Source organism: Mustela lutreola, chromosome 7, assembly GCF_030435805.1.
Source record: "Mustela lutreola isolate mMusLut2 chromosome 7, mMusLut2.pri, whole genome shotgun sequence".
NCBI lineage: Eukaryota > Metazoa > Chordata > Mammalia > Carnivora > Mustelidae > Mustela > Mustela lutreola.
The window spans coordinates 101,856,476-101,883,268 of record NC_081296.1 but is presented as its reverse complement, the minus strand read 5'-3'; the positions used below and the strand labels follow the sequence as shown (position 1 = coordinate 101,883,268).

General features: G+C 34.2%; 1 protein-coding gene across 1 annotated transcript in view; it reads left to right on the top strand.

Moving 5' to 3' along the window:
• MDGA2 (MAM domain containing glycosylphosphatidylinositol anchor 2) overlaps positions 1–26,793 on the top strand; it is an 879,614-nt gene that overhangs the window by 738,951 nt on the left and 113,870 nt on the right. Inside the window, exon 9 of the mRNA XM_059182014.1 lies at positions 8,241–8,510. Within this exon, the coding sequence (XP_059037997.1) occupies positions 8,241–8,510 (270 nt within the window). The remainder of the gene's footprint in view (positions 1–8,240; positions 8,511–26,793) is intronic.

Sequence of the window (26,793 nt, the reverse complement as noted above, 5' to 3'; positions counted from 1 at the left end):
AGAAGTTTTCCATAGGCAAATGTGACTGGATTACAGTGAGTGTGCTCAGTTTCACATTTTCTCACTTATTTTGAGATTATGGAATCACCCCAAATCCAGGTAGTTTCAGCATTCTATTAAATAACAGTAATGATTACTTTCATTTAAGGATGCTTTCCAAATCAGACTCTGTTGAAATTTATGAAAATACACTGTGTTTGAAGAGATTTAACTCAACACTATCAAATGTTTTTTTTTCCTTTAATTTTTCATTTTTTATAAACATATATTTTTATCCCCAGGGGTACAGGTCTGTGAATCACCAGGTTTACACACTTCACAGCACTCACCAAAGCACATACCCTCCCCAATGTCCATAATCCGACCCCCTTCTCCCAAACCCCCTCCCCCCAGCAACCCTCAGTTTGTTTTGTGAGATTAAGAGTCACTTATGGTTTGTCTCCCTCCCAATCCCATCTTGTTTCATTGATTCTTCTCCTACCCACTTAAGCCCCCATGTTGCATCACCACTTCCTCATATCAGGGAGATCATATGATAGTTGTCTTTCTCTGCTTGACTTATTTCACTAAGCATGATACGCTCTAGTTCCATCCATGTTGTCGCAAATGGCAAGATTTCATTTCTTTTGATGGCTGCATAGTATTCCATTGTGTATATATACCACATCTTCTTGATCCATTCATCTGTTGATGGACATCTAGGTTCTTTCCATAGTTTGGCTATTGTGGACATTGCTGCTATAAACATTCGGGTGCATGTGCCCCTTTGGATCACTACGTTTGTATCTTTAGGGTAAATACCCAGTAGTGCAATTGCTGGGTAGCCGAGACCAAGTTCACCTATCAAATGTTTTCATAGGCTGTTAATAAATGAGTGGACTGAATCTTCTAGGTTTGGATGAATGACACATTCACATATACTGAGGGTATAAAAAAATCCCTTATTTGAAATAATCTAATAGGTCAGATACATTTAAAGAATTCCCACAGAAAATCACTCATACAAAAAGTATATATGGATTTTAGGATATTTCCCTGGTAAGTGCAATTAATTATATTTTGACCTTTGCCATTTAAAAACAAACTTATAAGAAGAAAGATAAACAGTTGCAAACACTGTTAGACAAATACAAATATATTGAGAGTAAATGTGTATTCACTTAACATATTTGCATTTGACTCTAGTACCATTAATTTCCATTTCACTTCAGCTTTCCATTCCAGTAACTATATCTCTGATCTTATAATCATTCCAAATTTCCATACCTCTGAAATATTAAATTCCAACCAATTCTGTTTATCAGCTGCACCTTTCTGGTCTCCTGACTCCGTTGTTCTCAGTGTACTTGCTTTTCAGATTTTTAAATTGTCCTAGTAATTCAATCCATTGATTGTCTTCCCCTATTAGTTTCCTTCTAAGTGTATTTCCTTCTGGAATCAACTTGGATCCCAGGATCTGTTGCTTAAACTGTGTTCTCCCCATTGCCTGTCCATTTCTCATTTTGCCTCACTCACCAAGTATGTATTCAATATTAAACTGCAGAGTTTTGTAGGCTCAGAATATTGTGTCAGTTACCTGTTATTGTGTAGCAAACTATTCTTGATACCTAGGACATCAAAATAATCACACTTCATTATATCTAATTATCTACTCCCTACTAGTCAAGAATTTGAAGAGAGCCTGCCTGGGCTCTTTCTCTGTTTCATGTGCTATTGTCTGGGTTGCTTGGTAGTGTTTTGCAGGCAGGTTGAAGATGGAAGGTTGAAGATGGCCTCACATGTCTGGAACCTTGGTGGGGATGACTGGAAGGCTGACCTTAACTCTGCCCTTCCCTTCTCAGTAGAATCTCAGGGCCTCTTGAGAAGGTTTCTTTAGTAAGGTAGTTGGACTTATTTCATGGGTCTGGGCTCCCAGAATAAGTATTTTAAGACATAGAAAGTGAAACTCCCAGTCTGCTGTGGCCTGAGCCTAGAAAATGATAGAGCATTAGTTTTGATCTATTTTATTGGTCAAAGTAAACACAGAATCCATAGAGTAGACATAGAATCCAGGTCTTGATGGGAAGAATATTGAAGATATTTTAGACATCTTTACTCTTTTACATCATTCATTTGTTCTTTTCTTTTTTTATGCATTCAGTAATAATCTGGTACTAGCTATAATGCTCACATACAGAGAATACAGAGGATGTGCAATGAAGGGAGTTTTAAGTCCCTTTATAATGGAACTTACATGAACTAGATATGAACAAATAATGTTGCTAAGCAATAATGAATTATTATTAATAGTAGGAGAGATGCATTACTAATTGTTAGTCCAGGGTAGGCTTTCTGAAGAGGTAAAATACAAACAATGAGAATAATGCAGCCATGGAAAAAGTGAAGGAAAGAACATTTGGGGAAGAAAGTCTAGAATCCAGAAAGGGCTTCTCATACAGAAACAGGAAGAAAGCCTATGCTTCTGAAACAGAATAACTAAGATAAGAATGGTTGAGAGTATGGTTAGAGCCAGAACATGCTGGAGCTTGTAGGCCTGATTAACAAGCGGAGGTGAGTCAATAAAGTATTCTAAACAGGAGAATAACAAGAGTTTATTTCTCTTGTGAGAGAATATGTGGCCAGTATCTGAGAACTAGGAGGTCAAAAAAAGAAGCACATTGGCCTGGTAGAAGGCTATTGCAGGACATTCGAAGTAGTCCATGTGAGAGTTAATAGTGGCAGTGGAGACTGAGAGAAATGTATAAACTCCTGATATATTTTGAAGATAGAGTTAATAGAAAAGTTTCTTTTCTGATCATAAACAATATTATTGAACAAAGAGGCATCATTCCTGATCTCTACTATTCAGCCATCCCTTCATATGCCAAAAAATCTACAACACACATTGTATATACTAAACAGAAAATACTTTTGCTATAATCATTTATGGTATTAAACTTGTCTATATAAATATTTTTTTCAATCTAAAGTTGTGTATTGTTAACATTTGGCACATTTTATTACTTCATTTCTTTAAAGCATTCAAATCTTTTAGTTTTGTAATAAAACTCTCTGGATCCACATATCTCTCTGCTTATTTATATTGATTCTCCTGTAGTAGCTTCTATTTTCCTCTAACCCCATAGTGACTATATTCAGGAGTAAATCCAAATTTGGTATTTTACGTGTCTTTGTTTATACTCGCTCTGAGCTGTCTTAACAAAACTGTATCCTGCAGTCAGGCCTCCATCTTGAGCTTTATATCTGTATTTCCACTTGGTTATCAAAGATGGGTGTGATTCTGGGCATATGTTAGACAAAATATTCTACATCACTTTTCCAATGCAAACAACCAAAGGTGCTAGGAAGTTACTAAAAATACTATTAAAAGCATTAAAATGTTTATTTTAAAAATACGATGACAAATTTATAAGAAAGCTGGACAATGAGGCTGATTTTGCCCTGAGAGCATTTGCTGACAAGGGTGAATTTGAGCTTCAGTTGTGCTGGCATTTCTGGCCAAGGGGTACAAAATTCCAAACCCAGAGTATTTCCTGGGGGAAAATTCTACCCATAGACGTGGGAACTCAAGAGACTGTATCCATAGGAGAAGAGTAAAGTACAAATAAAACCCAGTCTACACATTCCTACATTTTAAGAAATTTGCCTTTGAAGTGAGCAGAGTAGGGATGATGTGGGAATACATACTTTACATTATAATCACAAACTGCCTCTTATCTGGATTTTTTAAAAGATTTTATTTATTTATTTGACAGAGAGATCGCAGGTAGGCAGAGAGAGAGAGGAGGAAGCAGGCTCCCTGTGGCACAGAGAGCCAGATGCGGGGCTCCATCCCAGGACCCTGGGATCATGACCTAAGCTGAAGGCAGAGGCTTTAACCCACTGAGCCACCCAGGTGCCCCCTTTTATCTGCATTTTTAACTCAAATTCATATCACCTTGTTGATTAAAGTAAAACCTTAAGCTAGGAACTTAGATTAATGTGATCCTAGACATTGATGTCAGTAGCTGCCTGTAGACACAAATCTCTCTAGAGGAAAAAAAAAATCATCTTAGACATTAAAGAGTTTATTTTTAAAAATATATTTTTAAAGAACATACATATTTTTAAAGACCAACGAATAGCACATAATCAGAATTAACCAAGAATACACAGAGAGAAATTACTCTGAGAGAAGGCCAACAGAAAAACATCCTTAAAATCATAATTGGAAATATCCGACAGTATAAAACAATCACTTTGTTTAAAGAAATAAGAGATAAACCTTACTATGTTTGCAGGTAATGAGAAAGTATGAAAGTAATGGCATAACAGGTATACAAAAGAACTATACAGAATACTTATAAATGAAAGCCTTGTTCTTGTAATTAAAAACACAGTGGATGGGTTTAGCATGTTCAGAAGAATTTGTTCATAATGCAATACAGGAAAAGCAAAAATGGAAAAGTTGGGAGAGTATAAGAGGCATAAAATAGAGAATGCAAAAGATGCTCAAGTGAGGACAGAAAGAAAAGAGCACAGGTATTATTTAAGAGTTAATGGTGAGATTTTCCAGAAATTTCTTAGATGAAGGACATCATACTTAAATCAATAGGTCTTAAAATCCAGCAAATCACAAACTGTTAAGTACAAAGAAATCTCTACTTAATAATATTATATTGAAGCTGTAGAACATCAAAGGTAAAAACATTTGAAAGTAGCTATAGAAAAAAAGCACAGTGACTTCAAAGTGTGAAAATTTGAGCTTACTTTTCTACAGCAGTAATGGACATCTAAAGATGGTAGAATGGTGTCCTAATATACTGAAAGAAAATAACTGCCAACCTCTAATCCTATGTACAAGGAAATCATCTTTTAAGAATAAGGTTAAAATATATATTTTCAGAAAATCAAGATCAGAAAGGTCACTAACGATAATTCTAAATCATGTACTTTAGATAATATTTGAAAATTGATCGTGGATTTATATGGTCTATAATGAAAAAAGGATTTAAAGGGAAATGAGTCGGCATATATCTGGACAATTCTAAAAAATTGTGCAGGTATAACATTATAGTAATGCCCAATAGGTTTTAAGAGAAGAAAAGAGAATTAAAATTAGTAGCAGGAAAAGAGTTGGAATAATCATTCAATCCATAAATCTGAAAGTAGACAAAGAAAAAAATCACAAAACAAAATAAAAAGTACAGAACAGGAAGGTACATTTCTACTCAAATATATCAATAGTCATAGTAAATGTAAAGTATTAAATGCTTTCAGTAAAATAAAGATTTCCAGACTTTCTTCAAAAAAATAGATTATAACCACATGCTATTTAAAAGAGATGCTTGTAAAGTATAAGGATAGTAGAACTTTAAAAGGCTGGAAAAGACATAAAATGCAACTACTAAGTGAATGTCAGGGTAACTATATTAATTCAGAAAAAAATTGAGTTTTAAATAATAAGTTGCAAAATGATAACTTCAATTTACCAATAAAATAAAGAAATTTTAAATTTGTATGTACTTACTAGTGTAAGCTCAAAATATATAAATCAAGAAGGAGATATAACTATAAGAATTTTTTTTAATTTTTTAAATTTTTAAAATTTTTTTTAAATTTTAAATTTTTTTAAAACACTTTTGGAAGTGTTTAACCACCATAAATGGGGTAAAAACCCAACAACTGCATAGATGATTTGGACAACTCATTTGTCAGACTTGACCCCCAACACCACATCACATCCCTAAATCACAGACTATTTCTTCTTTGCAAGCATACATATGACAAAAATCAATTATATATTGGACTATAAATCATGTTTCAACAAATTTCAGATGGTTGAAAGCATATGGTCTATTTTCTTCTCTAACCACGATTAAATTAAAAAATCAGAAAGAAGAGATAATAAAAAATACCCTGTATATTTGTAAGTGAAGAAACACTTGCCAGCTAGGTATCCCTACTGTGTGACTAGCAGGTGCACAAGTTCAACACGTCCACTGTACCCTAAACTACCTCTCCTCCTCTCCCCATCTTCATCACTGACACCATTATTTACCTATCTAAAATAACATTTGTGGTTTCACTGACATTGCCTTAGTTCAGTCTCTTAACAATGATGTTCTCAATTTCTCTGTGACCAGACTCTTCCCTTTGAGGTCTGTACTCCTCCTATCTGCCACAATATTCTTTCTAAAAGATTGGTTTAATCAATAAAGCTTTCATTAAAAAAAATAGATGGACTTAGAGGGTATTATACTAAGTTAAATAAGTCAAAGGCAAATACCATATGATTTCATTTACATGTGGAATCTGACAAAACAGAAAAAGACTTCTCATGGATGCAGGAAACAGAGGTAACAGAAAAAGAGGTAGGGGATGGATGAAATAAAATGAAGGGGATTATGAGATACAATAGAAAAAAATTAATGATTGTCAATACCAGCAGAATAAAACGCACACTCCATGACGTGATATTCAAGAATCCTTGAATAGAGTCTCTTTCTTCCCATCTTTATTTCTTCCTGAGCTCTCATGCACCTCTTGTGTACCAGCTATGCTAATTAATTTATACTTCTCTGAAAGCTCCCTCCTCTCTATCTTCTTTTTATCTCTGAGCATATTAATCTCCTTACCTGGGATGTTCTCTCTTACTGCTTACCCACCTCACCATTTCCTATATATGCTGGAAGGTAAAGCTCAAGTATCACATTCCTTGAGATGCCTTGAGTGGTCAGTCCTCATAGTGTTACTTACTTCTTTACTTTCTACCCAGGAATTGTTTTTTGTCTTTCAGTTTTGTAAATCAGCAATTTAAATATCTGCCTATTGTATTAGGCATATTACATGCCTCATAAATTACATGCAGACAGGAATTTTTTTCTCATTTATTTTTTTAAAATTCTTAACACTTACAAAGGAAGAGCTCAAAACTTGAATTTATGAGTAAAATGAAATTTAGTAAGATAGTTTAAACATTTTTATTGAAAGAAGCAAGAAGGGCCAGTCAATAGATAAGCAATGAGAAAGGACAGCAATAGTATAGAAAGTAGATGAGATAACATGTAAAGAATATTGGAGGGCACATTTGGTGTGGCTGTCCTAAAATCTTTCAGCACCTTGATAGAAGGGATGCCAAGTATATTTGAATGGTTTTTATACTGCATAACTCAAAAGGATGTCATACACATGTAGTCAAGGATGCAGTTATGCTGGGCAATGCAATCCTGAGTAGTTTCCTATCTTATTTGATTAAATGAACCCCAACATTAGTGTCAAGGAAGTAATTGTTATTTATCTACTGGGAGTCATTAAGAAAAGGATTATATTTTGCATATTCTACATAATGAGAGAAGTATGTAACACTTTATAGAAATCTTTCTATCAAATACAAAAATTTTAGGTACCTGATGTAGCAAGTTTTTAATCATACGGAAAACAATCACAATTAAAACATGTAAGTGAATCATTGCAGTGAGTTAGAAACCATGTCCACCTGTGGTATAATTTGCAGAGTTTGCTTAAGACACATGAATATTATGACTTTAAGTCAAAGCAGTTCAGACAAAATAATTTAGAAAATAAATTATATATTTGTGGGGTGCCTGGGTGGCTCAGTGGGTTAAAGCCTCTACCTTCAGCTCAGGTCATGATCTCGGGGTCCTGGGATCGAGCCCCGAATTGGGCTCTCTGCTCTGCAGGGAGCCTGCTTCTTCCCTCTCTCTCTGCCTGCCTCTCTGCCTACTTGTGATCTCTCTCTATCAAATAAATAAATAAAATATTTTTTTAAAAAAATTATATATTTGTGCTACTTATTCTGTTAAGTAACAGATACTTAGAAGCCAAACTAAGAATAATTAGAATTCACCAACTTGAACCCGTGGCTTTATCTGTTTCAAAGTCTTATGCTAGTTTGAAGATTCTGTGTTTTACAGCAAGAACATCAACTGGTTGCTGACTATATAAACCAAACATAGTCATAATATTTTGTTCTGGGAAGTAGCTAGAAAGGAAAATGAACTCTGCTACTTTCACCTGCAAATGCTTTTTCAAAGCAATGAATTTCATTCACTGCCCACAGTCCGTAAATGATGTTTCCCATTTCCCATTCCAAGCTGAAGTTCCTGGTTTGTTCTCCACCCACCTCTAACTCCTTCCCTGTTGCTAGATATGCTCTTAAAAATAGCTCCTCACAATAATAATAGCTCCTGGCTTATGGCAAACCGCGTGTTTCATCTGTTTTAACATGTCTTCTACAGATCCTCCTGCTGTGGAGCCAGCATTCCTGGAGATCCGGCAAGGACAAGATCGAAGTATTACTATGAGCTGCCGGGTTCTGAGAGCGTATCCAATACGGGTACTGACCTATGAGTGGCGCTTAGGCAATAAATTATTACGGACGGGTCAGTTTGACTCTCAAGAGTACACAGAATACCCAGTGAAGAGTCTTTCCAATGAGAACTATGGGGTTTATAATTGTAGCATCATAAATGAAGCTGGAGCTGGGAGATGCAGCTTCCTTGTTACAGGTAAGATCCTAATATTGCACCTTGTATATATTTTTGATGAAGGGATCTTAGGCTAAGTAATATAAGAAAGTGTTTTGCAAATCCATGGAACATACTGTGAGTAACGTGTCTACTATAGTTAGAGCTATTCATTTCTTTCAGAGGCAAATTTATTTTAACAGTTGCAGTTTATGTGCCTATGAAATTAGAAGTTTATGTGAATTCAAGATTTGGTGAAGAGGTTGGTTATTTGAGTGTTTAATAAAGTGACAAATCTTAACCAGCTTTTTTAGATCAAATTGCAAATATTAATACATATTTCTTCTGCAAGTCTAAAAGTGCTTGTTAACCAATACCTGCTTTGGTATTCTTAACAGTAGAAAGGGTATTTTTCTTCTTCCTATTATTTACTACCTCTGTATGTGTGGTGGAACTCATTTTGTCCTTGGCTTACCTTTGGTTAACAAATATTCAAAGGAAAAGCAATAAAGTTTATCTGGCATATAATAAATTAGAAAGAAATATCAATCAATATGTTTTGATATCATTATATGAGTATATTAAAAGAAATATTAAGTTTGTATTAAATCTTAGGTAATTATATAAATTATTTTATAATCTATATACTAAAGTAAATTTGTGTGATTTTTGAGCTCAGGTTTAGACATACATTAAAAAGATATATTCCTTTTCAGGATTATTTTGTTCTGGTAAAGTTAATTTTAATAGTTGGAATGTTCATGCTAGTAAAAGAAGAAACTGGACATTGTATATTATCTGAAAAGCAGTTGTAAATATTATGATTAAAGTGTTTCAGATTTAATTAAAATTTGTTCATTAGTAATATGTATTTTTATTCATAAGTTCTTACTTGTAAGAAAATTTTCTAAACATGAATCGCCTTGAGATATTTTGGCTTCTTGAAATGTGATAGTAGGTAGATAAAATGTAATGGATGAACCAATATGAAGATGTCCCCTCCGCTGGATCTTACCATCTCTTGATTTTGCAATCCCTTTTTTTAGCATTCAGTCGGACTTAAAGATTTCTACTTTGATTCTTAAAGTGAACTAGTCAAACAAAACCGGAAGTCCCTAAGACCATACTACTTGTTGTTTTCTATGTATTGGTAGAAACAGTTGACCTTTTCTTTTCTTTCTTTCTTTTTTCTTTTTAATTAACACCCAAAACAAAAATACTCCATAAAATTAACTACATCCCTTCCTTCAAACTTTTGGGACTTATATTCATTCTAATTTCTTTGTTATTCCTGACATTGTTTTCTAACTTTAGTTTAGGTCATGCTGCCTCTGTAAGATTTTTATTTGTTCTCTGTTATGTGACCCAAATCCTATTTTCTGAACTAGAAGACAAGCTAATTTCCATTCAAAATCCATGGGGTGTCGTAAGTAGATTTTGATAGCTCCAGAAAGGAATAAACCTGTTAGGGGTTGCCCCACAAAGGGAGAAGATATAGCCCCGTGAATTGATTTGTTTCTAGTGTGTATTTTTCTGTCTTCATGTCAGCCTCATCGTTTCAATATTTCCACATATAATCTAATATAGTTTTGAAGAAAAAAGAAAATAATTGTGTTCCAAGTACTGTATAATCCAGGAAAATATACATTTGACCCTTGAACAATACAGGAGTTTGGAGCATCAACCCCCCAGATAGTCAAAAGTTTTCATATAGCTTTTAACTCCCTCAAAACTTTACTAATAGCCTACTGTTGACCAGAGGCTTACTGATGACATAGTCTTAACACATATTTTGCATGTCATATATATTATATACCTTATTTCTACAATAAAGTAAGCTAGAGATGTTTTATAGACCATATTTTTATAATAAGGTAAGCTAGAGAAAAGAAAATGTTATTGAGAAAATCATAAGAGAAAATACATTTATAGTACTATGCTGTAAAATAAAAACAAAAAATTAAAAAAACAAAACAAAAACAAAAAACAGAAACCTCCATTTGTAAGTAGACCCATGAAGTTCAAATCTCTGTTGTTCAAGGGTTCATTGTTTGAAGAAATCAATGATTCCATAGAATCAGAGGTCTGGAAGAAACTTCAAAAACACATTTCTTCTATTAAAAACACATCACAGTTAGTAATCCTATGAATTTCCTGCAGTTAAAAACCCTTTAAAGCTATACTGAAGGGAACTAAGTAATAGGATATATTCAAGATGACATATATTCTTTATCCACAAAACAGATCTTTGAAGACAATTCTGTTTACTTCCTGACAGCCAAATTAAGAAAATTTTATTTTTTATTATTATAAATATTTTACCAAATTCAAGATCACTTTCCACTAGTCATGAATGTTATACATTTACCCAAAAGTGAACTTGATCTCATTATGCATCAAAATGTACAGAATTGAACTAAAAGTCAGTGGCAGCCCTCACATTTATATTTATCTCCCAGGAAAGCTAAAAAATTCACACCTTTTTTCCCAGTTATAGCATGTGTGTGTGTGGGAGTATGGAGATAGGTGAGTGAGGTTGTGTTTACTAAGAAGTCAGGGTGTGAGAATATTTTTGTATACAGAAAAAGAAGGTAAGCAAAGATATTTTGGGAAGTGAATAGCCTAGCTTGTAGCGCACTGTCTTGTCTGTGTTAGAAAATAGTAACTATAATATCACAAAATATGGTGTATTTTCATTTCTTTTACTTACTAATATTCTTATGGTAAAGATAAGCATAATTTTGTTTGTTTGTTTTATGGTTTAACTAAGCTTTGTGAACAATGGTAGGAACCCGAACACCATTTATTGCATTTTTCTATGGAGAGTATTTATAAGTTCCAGGAAGTATATATACACAGTTATATAAAATTTAGACTTATAAACCATTTAAGAATTTTATCAATGGAGACAATTTTAGATTCTTTTAAATGAAACTTACTAAAGGAATGTTGTCTTCTTTAACAGGTAACAGTGGATATATACTCTATAAGAATTTTTATTGCATAACTACAAAATATAATTGAACGTAAAACAACTTGTATGTATTATCTCCTTACTGATGAAAGTTTTACAATCAGGAAAATATTTAACAATTATTTGCTGCGTAACAACTATTGCTGGGCACTAGGGAGGATACTGAAAATAGAACATTAAATACTCTCTCCCAGAAATCTTTCACCATCATATATGTTTCTAAGTCTTATCAGTTTTATATCTGTTTGGTATTGTGAAGCTATCATTTTATTTTTACCCCTACTGTATTTGTAAAGCCTTATATTCTCTTATCTGGGATATTATAGTAACCTTTTATCTGATATCTGAGTATTCCTCCTCTTTTGCTTTCAATCCATACTGTCCATACTTCATACTGTGGGACTTTATTTTCCTGGAAAGTGTGTCTTACTCTTAGTGGAAAATGTTGATCTTCCTGGCCTCTAGATGCCATATAAATTCATTGTCATGAGTTTTCAAACCACTCATTAATATCCCAAATAGAATATATAGAATCATCTCTTCTTCAATCCTAACAATTATTCCAAACTCTAGCCAAATTAGATCATGATGCCTGCCACCAAATCATTACATATTTTCAAAACTCGGCTTTTGTTAACATACGACTTTATTCTCAAATACTAGCCCTTTGTGTATTCTTCTACTAGATTATGGTGACCCTTGTATATGACTTTACTAGGGTCATTTTGGACCTTGCCCCTCAGCCAACTAGAGATGTGTATATTGTAATAGTATATTATAATTCACAAATTAATTATGTATGTTATTACTGTTCAGGTATCTGAAAGTTTCAGTAAAACTCCAAGTAACCATATTTTGAGCAAGATAGAAAATTATTATGCTCCAGTTAAACCTTGAAGTTTCATTTTGGAAACTAACATAATGTCTCTTCCACAGTCTTCAGGGATTCAGGTTTCTTCCATCTTACTGCTCAGTCATCATCAATAGATGGCACACCTTAGAGCCCTTATGGCTACTGAAGTCCCAGCTTTACCTCTATATTTCATTGAATTACCTCTTTTTAAGGAAGCTTCTTTAAAAAGTAGTATTTTTTAGATACCTTTTCTGCTTGCAAATGTTGGAGACAACTCAGTCCTACTGGTACATCTGCAATAAAGGCTGTGGGGTACAGATTTTATTCTAAGATTATATCACACTTGCCCATACATATTTTAAATTGCCTTAATTGAAAATATTGCAATGAAATTAAATGGAGATTTTCAAGGAAAATCTAGGTTTCATCACTGTAACATTTAACACCATTACTGATAGGCAGCTTTTTAGGAACCATGGCCATTGGGGTCTTAGAATAATTTGAAAGACAAGAATAATATGTGTAATCAGAGACTTCATAAGATATTCTACTGATGAGCAATGGAATTGAGAGTATTTTGTTACTTACTGCTGACTAACCCACTACTACAAACTGAGCATCTTGAAACAGCATACATTTATAATCTATTTCTGTGCCAGGAGTCTGGACATGGCTTAGCTAGATCCTCTGTTGGGTCTCACAAGGCTGTGATCAAAGTGTTGGCTGAATGTTCTTATCTGGAGGCTCACCTTCAGACAGGAAGTTGAATCATGTCCAAACTTATTAAGGTTATTGAAAGAATTAATTTCCTTATGGTTGCATGATAGAGGACCCAAGTGTTTTACTCATTGTTGGCTGAGGCCACTTTCATGTCCTAGAAGATACCTGCATGTCCTAGAGATCACTCATAGTTCTCGATCATGTGGGCTTCCCATCATGGATGTCTACATCATCAGGCCAGCAAGAAGAATCTCTAGCTCAGCTCAGCTAAGATGGAATTCTTATATTGTAGCATAATTACTAAAGTGACATCCCATCAGTTTCTTCCCACTTTCATTAGGAAAGACTTATACACAAAGAAATGAAAACCAGAGGTAGGAATCACTGGAAGTTAGTTTAGGGTTTCTCTGCCACAAATACCAGCATTTTCTGCCACAAGGAGTATTTTTTTTTTTTTTAAGAGCCTACATATAAAGGTAACTAACTGATTTATCTATGGCAATATTTAAAGAAATCCTTCAATTTAATATCTTTCAATAAACATGGAAAATAGGGTTTTACCAAGCAAAAATTTGCCTGTGATTGTTATTTTTACCTCTAGTTTAGAAATATTTCTACTAGGATTATGCATAGTTTTCCTTTTGATATATTACAATGTTCAGATTTATGTATTACTACTACTATTTTATCCATGTTCAGCAACAGCAGATCAGATACAGAACTAAAATTTGATTCTAGAAAGCAAATAAAGCAAAGATGAGACAGTTTTGTGAAAGGGAGTACATGTTATCACTCAGTGAACACAAAGAAATTCAGGTTGACTGGGAGCTATAATGTTGCCTGAGACAGGAGAAAATACGTCGGATGACTCTTGCTTTGCTTAGTTTTAGAGAATGAAGAGAAGGAAATAACAACCAAATCAGATTTGACTCCAAATTAAAATATCAAAATACTCTATTCTTGTTTCCTAATGTCAGATTGAATTATATACCATCCAAATGAAAACATATTTTATTCTCTGGCAATGCATATGTTTGTTTTATTCAGCCAGATACTTAATTTCTTATGAATATCTAAAAATGAGCAACATAAGATTATGGATAAATCATTAACAATTATCAGAAGTAAGAGCAAATGAAATTGGAAAAATATCTAGCACAATTTCCTATGACAAGCTGGGGTACCTGCAAGGCTCAGTCAGTTAAGTGTCTGACTTGGTTTTGGCTCAGGTCATGATCCCAGGGTCATGAGACCAAACCCCACCTCTGGCTCCTTGGTGTAGTCTGCTTGAAATTTCTCTCCTCCTTCCTGCACCTCTCCTCCCCGTGTGCCCATGTGTGCTTACCCTTTGTATCTCTGTATATATTTCTCTCTTAAATAAATAAATAAATCTTTAAAAAAAAGTTCCTGTAATAACTCTAAAAGGCAAAAAACTTGCCTGTAAAATCAATTATTTTTCAGGGCAGAATTTTATTAAATTTATTAAAGTTTTATTTATCATAATAGATAAATTAGTAGATCCCAATGTTTCCGCCAGATTATGAGATTTAGCTATTTTTTTAAAGAGCAGAAATTGCATCATATATTTTAACAACTCCTAATGTGTAGCATTCTACAGTGTGTAAATTGATTCCACTTATATCTTTTTCATCTCAAACAATCCTGCGAATTGTGTGAAAGCAGTGGTATCACCCTCCTTTGACAGATTTGGCTGACAAAGGCTCAGGAAGCCCAAAATAAAATGTATGTCTTCTAATTGTAAATTCAAGCTCTTCTTGACACACCTCAGTGACTCTTTTATTAGTGGTGCTAAGGGAATTTTTTAATAATTAAGCTAGATAAAATGTAGGTGAGTCTATGATGAATCTGAAAAAGTAGAAATAAAAATGTGAATACTAATTAAGGAAGTCAACACCATCAGTAAGCAAAAACTGTACCAAAATTAGTCTAGGATCTAATTTACACAATATTTTAGACACATTTTATTTTTTTCCTCTAGTAAACACTTGACAGGTAATCTGTATTTCACATTATATTTAATGAAAAGCTTCAATTAAAATTTTTACTGTATTTGATGTAGAAGTTTAATGCTTTCTTAAATTTTCTCATTACTCATTTTCTTCATTATAAAATCATGTAATTCCTCCAATGAAAGATTCAAAGCAGTATGGTCATCCAAAGCCTATTGTTGGACCCAAAAATAAAACATGGCAATGTAACAGAGCAATTTAAGATAGATTTCATGCATTTACATTTCATTTATCATAGATAGTTTAAAATGTAGACAAACTAAGAAAGCTGTTCTTCTCATCTGATGCACTAATTTCTGAATGACACATATCATTATTTACTATAACACACTATCTGGTCTAGTAGACCAGAGAGATAAAGTCCAAGCTAAATTTGTTTTGTTTTCTTTAGGGTGTAAAGAATTTGATAAGAATGGAAATTAACTGAATTTATTAAAATTAAAGTAGATTTGAAAGAGTTAAACATCAAAGTCAGAAAATTTGGCCCTGGGTAAAAGAAGGAAAGCATAGCTGAGAGACAGACCTAGAGAGAGTAAGTTGATCACATCTTGGAATCAGAAAAGAAAGAGGTAAACATCTACATGCAATTAGAAGTGGGATATAAGACCCAAACTAGGGGTGACTTGAGCTATAGATTGAATTGTTTCCTTCAAAACTTCATATGTTGCATCTCCCCTTCCCCCATATATATATACACTGTCCCAGTGTGATAGTATTTGGAGATGAGGATTTTGGGAAATCAGTAGGTTTAGATGAGGTCATGAAGGTAGAGTCCTCATAATGGTATTACAGTACCTCCATAAGAAGAGATACCAGAGACCTTGCTCCCTTGCTGTTTCATGCCATGTGCAAACACACCAAGAAGAGGGCCATCTATAAGTTAGGAAGAGAGCAATCACCAGAAACTGGCTGTGCTGGTGCCTTAATCTTGGACTACCATCCACCAGAACTGTGAGAAAATAAATGGCTGGTTGTGAAAGCCATCTATGTTGTGGTATTTTGTTATGGGGTCCATGCAGGTAGTCCGTGAAGACAGCCTGCTGTAATCATAAATACCATACTGTGTCAGAAATCACTGTATCAGATTATAGCCAGGAGCAAAGAAAATAAAGACTCATGGTCTGCATGAAGATTTCTGGATAATATATTGTAAGTGTGACTGTCTTTCCTTCTTGGTAACTATATAAAGATAGTTCTTCATTGCCTGACAGATGTTAACAATGTCTAACAGTTCAATTTGTGTGTAGGCCATGGAACTCTCTGTGGCCATGGCTCCTTTATCTGTAGAATGGAATACCTGCTTCCCATAAAATATAATTTTAGGAGTACCAATTAAGTTAATCAGTGTAACAGTGCTTTAAAAGCAAAATGGTATGATCATAACAAGTTTAACATACATGGATTTTTGGATTTAGCCATAGGTAAGCAAACTCTTACTGCTTTCTATCTTGGTAACATAACAATGACAATACCACCCAAAAAAGTAGGGGAAGAAGGATGACTGATTGCGGAAATATTGTCAGTAATCAATACACACCTGAGCTCCGGACAAGAACAGTTGAGTGATGAGACAATCAGGCTGGAGTAGAAGCCAGTGACATTTTGGAGCTAATCTGATAGAAGACTTTGTATTTTAGGGGGGGAAGGTGTTATTTTTTTCTTCCTTCGTATATTATTTTAGATGGATTATTACCTGACATTATCATAGGGCAAAAAAGCAGACTCTCACTTGAAACACTAGAGGGAAAATTGAGAAAGAGAACTGGAGCCTTGCAGGGGTAGACAGTGTAGAATGAAGTCAGCCAAGATGGCTGGCTGGAATTGAAGTATTGGAAACTGGAAATACTGGGGAGATAAATTCCCTGAGGAGGATCAGGATGGAAAGTTAGAGAATTATGGGACTGATGCTGAAAGCAGTATCTCTCTGTCCTGAAGCACACCTCCACTCTCCCAGGAGGCGCACAAACAAGCAACTAGGCTATTTCATCTTTATAGGTGATATCAGACAAGGTAGTTAGGGGACTTCTGTGGAAAACAATATGCAAAATCAAAAACAAAATTAATATGAAAGAAAAAAAATTCATTTTGCAATGATGAGAGTAATAAGAAACAATGCTGAATGCCACAAATAAGTGTAAGAAAAAATGCTAAATACCACAAAACAACATCTTCAGAGAAAGCAGGGATGATATAAGAAATAGAAGGAAGAAAACTAGCAGTGAAGAAAAACTACTTGGTGATTATGGATATAAAAAATGTAATTGTTAAAATAAATAAGTAAATGACTAGCCGAAATATCCAGAATAGACACAGTCAAAGAATAAGTAGGTTAGCTGGAATATCTGGTTTAGAAACCTTCCCAAAAAGCAGCAATAGATCATATGATAGTTGTCTTTCTCCACTTGACTTATTTCGCTAAGCATGATACGCTCTAGTTCCATCCACGTTGTCGCAAATGGCAAGATTTCATTTCTTTTGATGGCTGCATAGTATTCCATTGTGTATATATACCACATCTTCTTGATCCATTCATCTGTTGATGGACACCTAGGTTATTTCCATAGTTTGGCTATTGTGGACATTGCTGCTATAAACATTCAGGTGCACGTGCCCCTTCGGATCACTATGTTTATATCTTTAGGGCAAATACCCAGTGGTGCAATTGCTGGGTCATAGGGCAGTTTTATTTTCAACATTTTGAGGAACCTCCATGCTGTTTTCCAGAGTGGTTGCACCAGCCTGCATTCCCACCAACAGTGTAGGAGGGTTCCCCTTTCTCCCCATCCTCGCCAGCATCTATCATTTCCTGACTTGTTCATTTAAGCCATTCTGACTGGTGTGAGGTGATATCTCATTATCTCCCTGATGTGAGGAAGTGGTGATGCAACATGGGGGCTTAAGTGGGTAGGAGAAGAATAAATGAAACAAGATGGGTTTGGGAGGGAGACAAACCATAAGTGACTCTTAATCTCACAAAAAAACTGAGGGTTGCTGGGGAGGGGGGTTGGAAGAGAGGGGTGGGGTTATGGACATTGCAGAGGGTATGTGCTTTGGTGAGTGCTGTGAAGTGTGTAAACCTGGCGATTCACAGACCTGTACCCCTGGGGATAAAAATATATTAAATGTTTATAAAAAATAAAAAAAAATAATAAAAAAGAATGAGATCAGCCCAGAGAACATGGCAAACTTAAAAAAAAAAAAAACCAGCAATAGAGAATACAAATATAAAGTGAAATTTTAAGAGATGGGAGAAGAGAAGCAAAAGTATAAATAGAAGTCCTCCCCCCAGCACCTGGATGAGTTCCTAGAACAGTGTATACTACTAATGAACACTTTGGAGGGAAGGAAGGAAGGAAGGAAAGACTGAATGAAATCATAGGAGAAGAAAAATATTTAAAGTTCATATATGAATTTTCATCCAGGTTAAATTAAACACATTATTTAAATTAGACTTTAAAGTTTTGGGCCACTTTTTGACTCTGTTTATATGTTTTAGAATATTTGTCAGTTCTTTTCTTTATACTAATTTTCTTTCATTTCTAATTTAAGCAATATCATATACTTAGCCTTACCGTAACCATGTCTTTAAAATACACACACTATACAACCCGTGTCTTTAAAAATTCCTACTTTTATAAGATTAAGGATAATTAATATATAGTGTTATATTAGTTGCAGGTGTACAGTTAATGATTTAACAATTCTGTTCATTTCTCATTGCTCATCACAATTATTGCATTCTTAATATATTTCACTTATCCCCCTGCTCACCTCTTCTCTGGCAACTGCCAGTTTGTTCTGCATATTTAAGAGTCTGGTTTTTTGTTTATCCTTTTTTGTTTGTTTAGTTTCTTAAATTCTACATATGAGGGAAATCATTTGGCATTTGTCTTTCTCTGACTTATTTCATTTAGTTCTATCCCCACTAGGTCCATCCATGTTGTTGCAGAGGTGACATTTTAATCTGTTTTATAGAAGATTGATATTGCCTTGTATATATATAACACATCTTTTAAGTCATTGAGCATTGTGATTTAGCTTTGCTAAACTCTTGAAAGTGACCTGGTAAAAATGAGTAGGATCAGCCTTTTTACTGTTTACTATAGTCTTTACTTGAGGATTGGGTTACAGAGGCAAGGTGAAACTATATGAGGCTTAGCATTTTCTATTTGGGTTTAGAGCAGAAAAGTGGTAGTAGAATTCAAGCAGTGCCAGAGGAAGCTAGGATTTCAGCAAAATAATATACACCTCCTTAAAAGTCCAGACATCCTGGTGAGATATCAGAAGGATTAAGCCTTAGGAAATAAGGGTCATGCTTGAGAAGGGCCTCGTCTAGATACTCCCTGGCAAAGCTGAACACCAAGCCCTGATAAGATTCCTGGGCAGGCAGAATTTAGAAGTCGAATCCCACTAAGTTAGAAGATTCTAACTTGGGAAGCACTCTAGGTTCTCCACTGATCTCACCCCAATAAAATATAAAAAGGTAGCATAAAAAAGTATCAGGTGGTTGGCAGGTAACTGAATTACCCAGTAGAATAAACACAACAGTCTTCAGAGGAAGAGAACATAGTCCAGTTATCTGTAATATTTAATGTTATATAGTATGTAATGTTATATTTATCACTAACAGTGTAGTAATAACAATTATAATTTATTACTGTAATGCTCAATAAACAATAAAAATTATTGACATGTAAAGAAAATAGGAAAATGTTACTCTGAGTTAAGAATAACAGTGGTCTATTAAAAAGGAGCTCTGAGGTAGCCTAAATATTGAGTATAGCAATAACTAGCTTTTACTAATAATTTCAAAGTATTCAAGGAAAATATGTTCTAAGATTTAAAGATAAATGCTATTATTTATGAGCAAATGAATAAGAAATTTCAGCAGAGGGGGAAAAAACCCTCTAATAAAGAACTAAATGCAAATGCTGCAACTAAAACTGTACAATAATTGAAACGAAAAAAATTACCTGATTGGGCTTAACAGCATACTGGAAAAGTCAGAGGGGTCAGAGAAATCGAAGACAAATTGAAAGAGCTGATACAATCTGATAGAAAAAGAAATGAAGACTAAAGAAAAGAGATTAAGAACTTGGGGGGATGATATAAAATGGTTTAAAATGGATGTGATTGAAGTTCTAAAAAAAGAGGATGAGAATAGGACAAAAAAATAAATTCTTCAAAGCCACAGATCCAAGCATATCACGGTACAGAAAGCAAGAAAAATAAAGAGAAAACCACACCTAGGTACACGCTAATTGAACTGCAGAAAACCAGACAGAGAAAATTTTCAAAGCAGACAAAATAAAAAACGATACTCTGATGATATGCGTGGCAGTTACCTTGTCATTAGAAACAGTGTGGGCTGGAAGACAATGAAAAAACATCTCTAAATCTTCAAAATTCTTTAAAATACTGTCAGTTTATAATTTTATACCCAGTGAAAACATACTTTAAAAATTAGCATCAACTGGGGCGCCTGGGTGGCTCAGTGGATTAAGCCGCTGCCTTCGGCTCAGGTCATGATCTCAGGGTCTTGGGATCGAGTCCCGCATCGGGCTCTCTGCTCAGCAGGGAGCCTACTTCCCTCTCTCTCTCTCTCTCTGGCTGCCTCTCTGTCTACTTGTGATTTCTCTCTGTCAAATAAATAAATCTTTAAAAAAAAATTAGCATCATCTATATTTTTCTGAACAATGAAAGCTAGAGAATTAGTAGTTAGCAAAACTGTACCACAAAATATGCCAAAGGATACTCTTCCTAATAAAGGGAAAGGTTATCAGTGGATACCAGAATCTATAAAAAGAAATAGAGTCTTTCCTCCTGTTTCCTCTAGGAATTTTATGGCTTCAGACCTTACATTTAAATCTTTAATCCATTCTGAGTTCATTATGTATGGTGATAGACAAGGGTTCAATTTTCATTCTTCAGGATGTGGATATCCAGTTTTCTCAACACCATTTATTGAAGAGACTATCTTCTTATAATGTATTCTTGACAAAGATCAGTTGACACATGTGAGTGAGTTCATTTCTGGGCTCTTAACACACACACTCAAACACCCGTACACATACTCACGCAAACATGCTCACACAGAGAAACTTTTGAAAGTGATGGGTGTTTATTACCTGGGTTATGGTTATGGTAACACAAGGTATAGTGTGTCCAAAATTACCAAACTGCATATATTAATCATGTGCAGTTTTTTTGTAGACCAATTATATCTCAGTAAAGCTGGGAAAAAATGAAATGAGGAGGATCAGATCCAGGAAATAAGTAAAGATAAAAAGATTATGTTTCTTTTTTTTCTTTTAATTTCCATAATAACCAGCCATACAAACAATGGTTAGAAAACTATAGCTTGGAGACCAGCCAACTGTTTTTTTGTAAATAAAGATTAATTGGAATATAGCCTTCTACACTGGTTCATACTGACTATGGCTACTTTCATGCTACAGTAGGAGAGGTGAGTGCATGGTGGTAACAACAATCCTATAGCTCATAAGCCTAAATGTATTTACACTCTAGCCCTTTAAGGAAAAGTCTGTCAATCCTTGATTTGAAGCAAAAGTAATCACATTATTAAATTAAGGTTTATAATATATTTAGAACTAAAATACCACAACAATAGCATAAATGATGGGAATAATTTGAATTATATGGTTATAAATTTATAACATTTGTGAAGTAAGAAGTGAATAGGGAACTCAGAGAATTATGAAATGTGAAATGTGACATATAAGTGATGTAATTTTTTAATTACATCTGTAAACTGAATCTATAAACTGAATCAATAAGTTAAAGTTGCACAGTTTTAGTCATACAGAAACTTCTAAAATTTTTTGTAAAAGGGATACATCAAAGGAATTAAAATGTACTTGATTTTACTCAAAATATTATAGGAAAAGAGCAATATGTGAACAATAGAAACATCGAAAGGACAAATAAAATGAAGAATAGGATTGTAGATTTTAACCCAATGATACCAATAATTACATTAAATGTAAATGAATTTAACACTCCAGTTAGTTATCAGAAATCACAGGACGGGATTTAAAAAAAAAAAAAAGTTATTTATAAGATGTATCCTGCTGTCCACAAGAAGCACAGGTTACATACAAAGACACAAAGAAGCGGAAAGGGAAAGAATGGTGGAACACAACAAGCAACATGCAAACAGCAGACAAGAAAGCTTGTATTGTATTATTATCAGACAAAGTAGACTTAAAGACAGAAAAATTGTGAGTTAAAGAAGGACATTTAAAAATCATAAAAGAGGAATTTACAGAAAGATGTAACAGTTCTAAATATGTGTTTGTGTCTAGTAATAGAGCTGCAAAATTAATAAATACAAAAGTGCCAGGAGAAATAGACTGTTCCATAATTACAGCTGAAGATTTTAACATCTATTTATGAATAAGTGATAGACTATGTACCCAGAAAAATCACTGATGTTTTAGAAGATCTGAGCTATATTTTCAAGAAAATTAAACTAATTAACATTTATAGGTCATTATACCCTAAGTTGTAAACCATACATTATTTCATGTGTACAGGGAATGAGTACTAAGCTATATAATATGCTGACTAAACATTTTCCTTCCAAGATTGGGAGTCAGACAAAAATACTCACTCTTGGGGCAGCTGGGTGGCTCAGTTGGTAAAGCATCTGCCTTCAGCTCAGGTCTTGATTCCAGGGTCCTGGGATTGAGCTCCATGTTGGGCTCCCTGCTCAGCGCAAAGTCTGCTTCTCCCTCTCCCTCTGCCCCTATCCGACTCCTTGTGCTTACTCTCTCTCTCTTTCTCTCAAATAAATAAAATCTTTTAAAAAATACTCTTATCCTCCACAAATATTGCACTGCAGGTCTCTACCACTGCATTAACACAAGAAAAAAAAAAAAAAAAGAAAAGAAAAGTAAATAAAATACATAAAAACCAGAAAAGAAGTAGTAAAAATAATTTTATTCTCAAATCACATGGCTATTTTTGTGGATAATCCTACTTAAATTAATAAGATAGTGATAGCATAGGTTGCAAAATCAGTCATATTTCTGTATAAAAATACAATGTAAAACAATCATTTTTGTATAATAGCTATAAGAATTTGAAATGAAAATGGGTAAAACACCATTTCTGATGACATCAAAATATGAATGTTTAATAAAATATGCACAAAATATACGTTGAAAAAAAGAAAAATTCCCAGTGAACTGAAACAAGACCTAAGGAAATGGAGAAATACACCACATTCATGGAATGGAAGAATCAATATTATTTTGATGCTTATTGATCCAATTTGATCCAAATTGATCTATATATTCAATGCAATCCCAACAAAATTCCCAGCATTTTCTTTTTTTGGTCTTTATTTTTTATTTTTTTTTTGTAGAAATTGAAAATCTTACTCTAGTTTTTAGTTGGAAAACCGAGGTCCAACAATATTTAGATCTCTTTTGGGGAAAAAGAATAAAGTTAGAGGTCTCACAGTACATGATTTCAAGGCTTACTGTAAAATCACAATTATCAAGATAGTGTGGGTTTTGTATAAACACAAGGAAGGATTAATCAGACAAGATAGAGAGTGAAGAAATAGGCTTCAGTGGTTGCATATATGATACATGTAAGGTCAACTGAGCTTTTCAAAATCACTGGCATAATCCATTGCAGAACTGATAGTTTTCTGGATAAATTGTGCTGGAATTGATATCCATATTGGAAAAAATAAGTCATAAACAATACCTTACATTGTCCACAAGATTACTTTAAGGTAGACTGTAGATGTGAACATAGGAAACTAAAACTGTAGAATTCTAGAAGAAAACATAGAAGAAAATCTATGCAAATTTAGGATTGGCAAAGATTTCTTAGAAAATAAACAAATAAAAGCACCAGTCATGGGGCGCCTGGGTGGCTCAGTGGGTTAAGCCACTGCCTTCAGCTCAGGTCATGATCCCAGGGTCCTGGGATTGAGCCCCGCATAGGGCTCTCTGCTCAGCAGGGAGCCTGCTTCTCTCTCTCTCTCTGCCTGCCTCTCTGTCTACTTGTGATTTCTCTCTGTCAAATAAATAAATAAAATCTTTAAAAAAAAAAAAAAAGCACCAGTCATTAAAGAATAATACATCAGAGGTCATTAAAACTTTCTGCTCTTCAAAAGACATCATTAGGAAATAAAAAGGCAAGGCACAGGCTAGAAGAAATGATGTGACAAAAGATTTGTATTCAGAGTATATAAGTAATTCTTAAAACTCAATAATAAAACAAATAGTCCAATTAAAAATTAACAAAAAGGAAACTTGAATGGACACTGCACAAAGGAGCATATAGTTGACCAATAACTGTACAAAAACTGGTTGCTATCATTAGTTACCAGGGAAATGAAATTTAAACCACAATGAGATAATACTACACACACATTATAATGGCTAAAGTTAGAAAGACTAATACCAAGTGTTGATGAGGTAGTAGAGTAACTGAAATTATCACACACTGCTTCTGGGAATGTCAAATGAGATGACTTTTTTGAAGATAGTTCATCTGCCTCTCAAATTTAAACATGCATTTACCAAATAATCTGGCAATTCAATTCCTAGATGACTACCCAACAGAAATGAAGGCATGCCTATATAAAAATTATGCACAAACTTAATTTTAAAAAAAGAAAATTTAAAGATTTTATTTATCTGTCATCTATCTATCTACCTATCTATCTATCTATCTGTCTATCTGTCTATCTAAGAAAGAGAGGAAGAGCATGACCAAGAAGTGGGGAGAGGGAGAAGCAGACTCCCCATTGAGCAGGGAGCCTGATTTGGGCCTTGATCCCAGGACCCTGGGACCATAACCTTAACCAGAGGCAGACAATTAACCAACTGAGCCACCTAGACACCCCTATGCACAAATTTTAATAGCAGCTATACTTGTAATTGCCTCTAACTAGAAACAATTCAAATATCCACCTACAAGTGAATGGATAGACAACTTGCGATCTACTCATGGAATGGAATTATACTCAGTAATAAAAATGGAAAAATAGTTAAAAATTACTGGTAAACACAATATAGGGATGGATGGATTTCAAAAACTCAATATGTTTCTGTCAGAACCTGACACAAAAGGTGCATTATTTATTATTCCATTTATACAAATTTCCTAAATAGGCAAAATTACCTTTAATAAGAGAAACTAGGTTCTTGTTTGGCTGAGACAGAGTAGAAATGATTAATTACAAAGCGGCAGGAGGTAACTTACTGCAGTGATGGAAATTTCCTATATCTTGACTGGGATGGTGATTACCTAGTAATAACATATTTTTCCCAACTCATCAAAATCTCTACAGGAAATGACAGATGCTGGCGAGGATGCGGAGAAAGGGGAACCCTCCTACACTGTTGGTGGGAATGCAAGCTGGTGCAGCCACTCTGGAAAACAGCATGGAGGTTCCTCAAAATGTTGAAAATAGAACTGTCCTATGACCCAGCAATTGCACTATTGGGTATTTACCCTAAAGATACAAATGTAGTGATCCAAAGGGACACATGCACCCGAATGTTTATAGCAGCAATGTCCACAATAGCCAAACTATGGAAAGAACCTAGATGTCCATCAACAGATGAATGGATCAAGAAGATGTGGTATATATACACAATGGAATACTATGCAGCCATCAAAAGAAATGAAATCTTGCCATTTGCAACAACATGGATGGAACTAGAGCGTATCATGCTTAGCGAAATAAGTCAAGCAGAGAAAGACAACTATCATATGATCTCCCTGATATGAGGAAGTGGTGATGCAACATGGAGGCTTAAGTGGGTAGAAGAATAAATGAAACAAGATGGGATTGGGAGGGAGACAAACCATAAGTGACTCTTAATCTCACAAAACAAACTGAGGGTTGCCGGGGGGAGGGGGTTGGGGAGAAGGGGGTGGGATTATGGACATTGGGGAGGGTATGTGATTTGGTGAGTGCTGTGAAGTGTGTAAACCTGGTGATTCACAGACCTGGGGATAAAAATATATGTATATAAAAAATATATGTTTATAAAAAATAAAAAATAAAAAAAAAAAAAAAAACAGATGAATGGAAAAAAAAAAAAAATTACTGGTAAACACAATATAGGGATGGATGGATTTCAAAAACTCAATATGTTTCTGTCAGAACCTGACACAAAAGGTGCATTATTTATTATTCCATTTATACAAATTTCCTAAATAGGCAAAATTACCTTTAATAAGAGAAACTAGGTTCTTGTTTGGCTGAGACAGAGTAGAAATGATTAATTACAAAGCGGCAGGAGGTAACTTACTGCAGTGATGGAAATTTCCTATATCTTGACTGGGATGGTGATTACCTAGTAATAACATATTTTTCCCAACTCATCAAAATCTCTACTTAAAATGTGTGCATTTTATTTTATGTAACTTATACCTCAGTTAAGTGTTACCAAATAAATAAGTGGTATTTACCAACTAAGGTAGGGTTGAGAATAGGATGTACTTTATAACATTAAGGTGCTTGTTCTATTTAATGTTTTTATGGATACAATTTTCCTAATCCATTTCATGTTAATATATTTAAGGTCATTTAAAAAAAAAAACTGATTGTATTTCAAAAGTCCTTTGTTCCTTTTCCCCCCACTAACCTTTAAATTACTCTTCTTTAGATGGAGACACTGAACTGGTTATCTTCACAGATTTCCCCTCCGCATGATAACCACTATCATCTTTTCTCAGTTATGTCCCTTACTT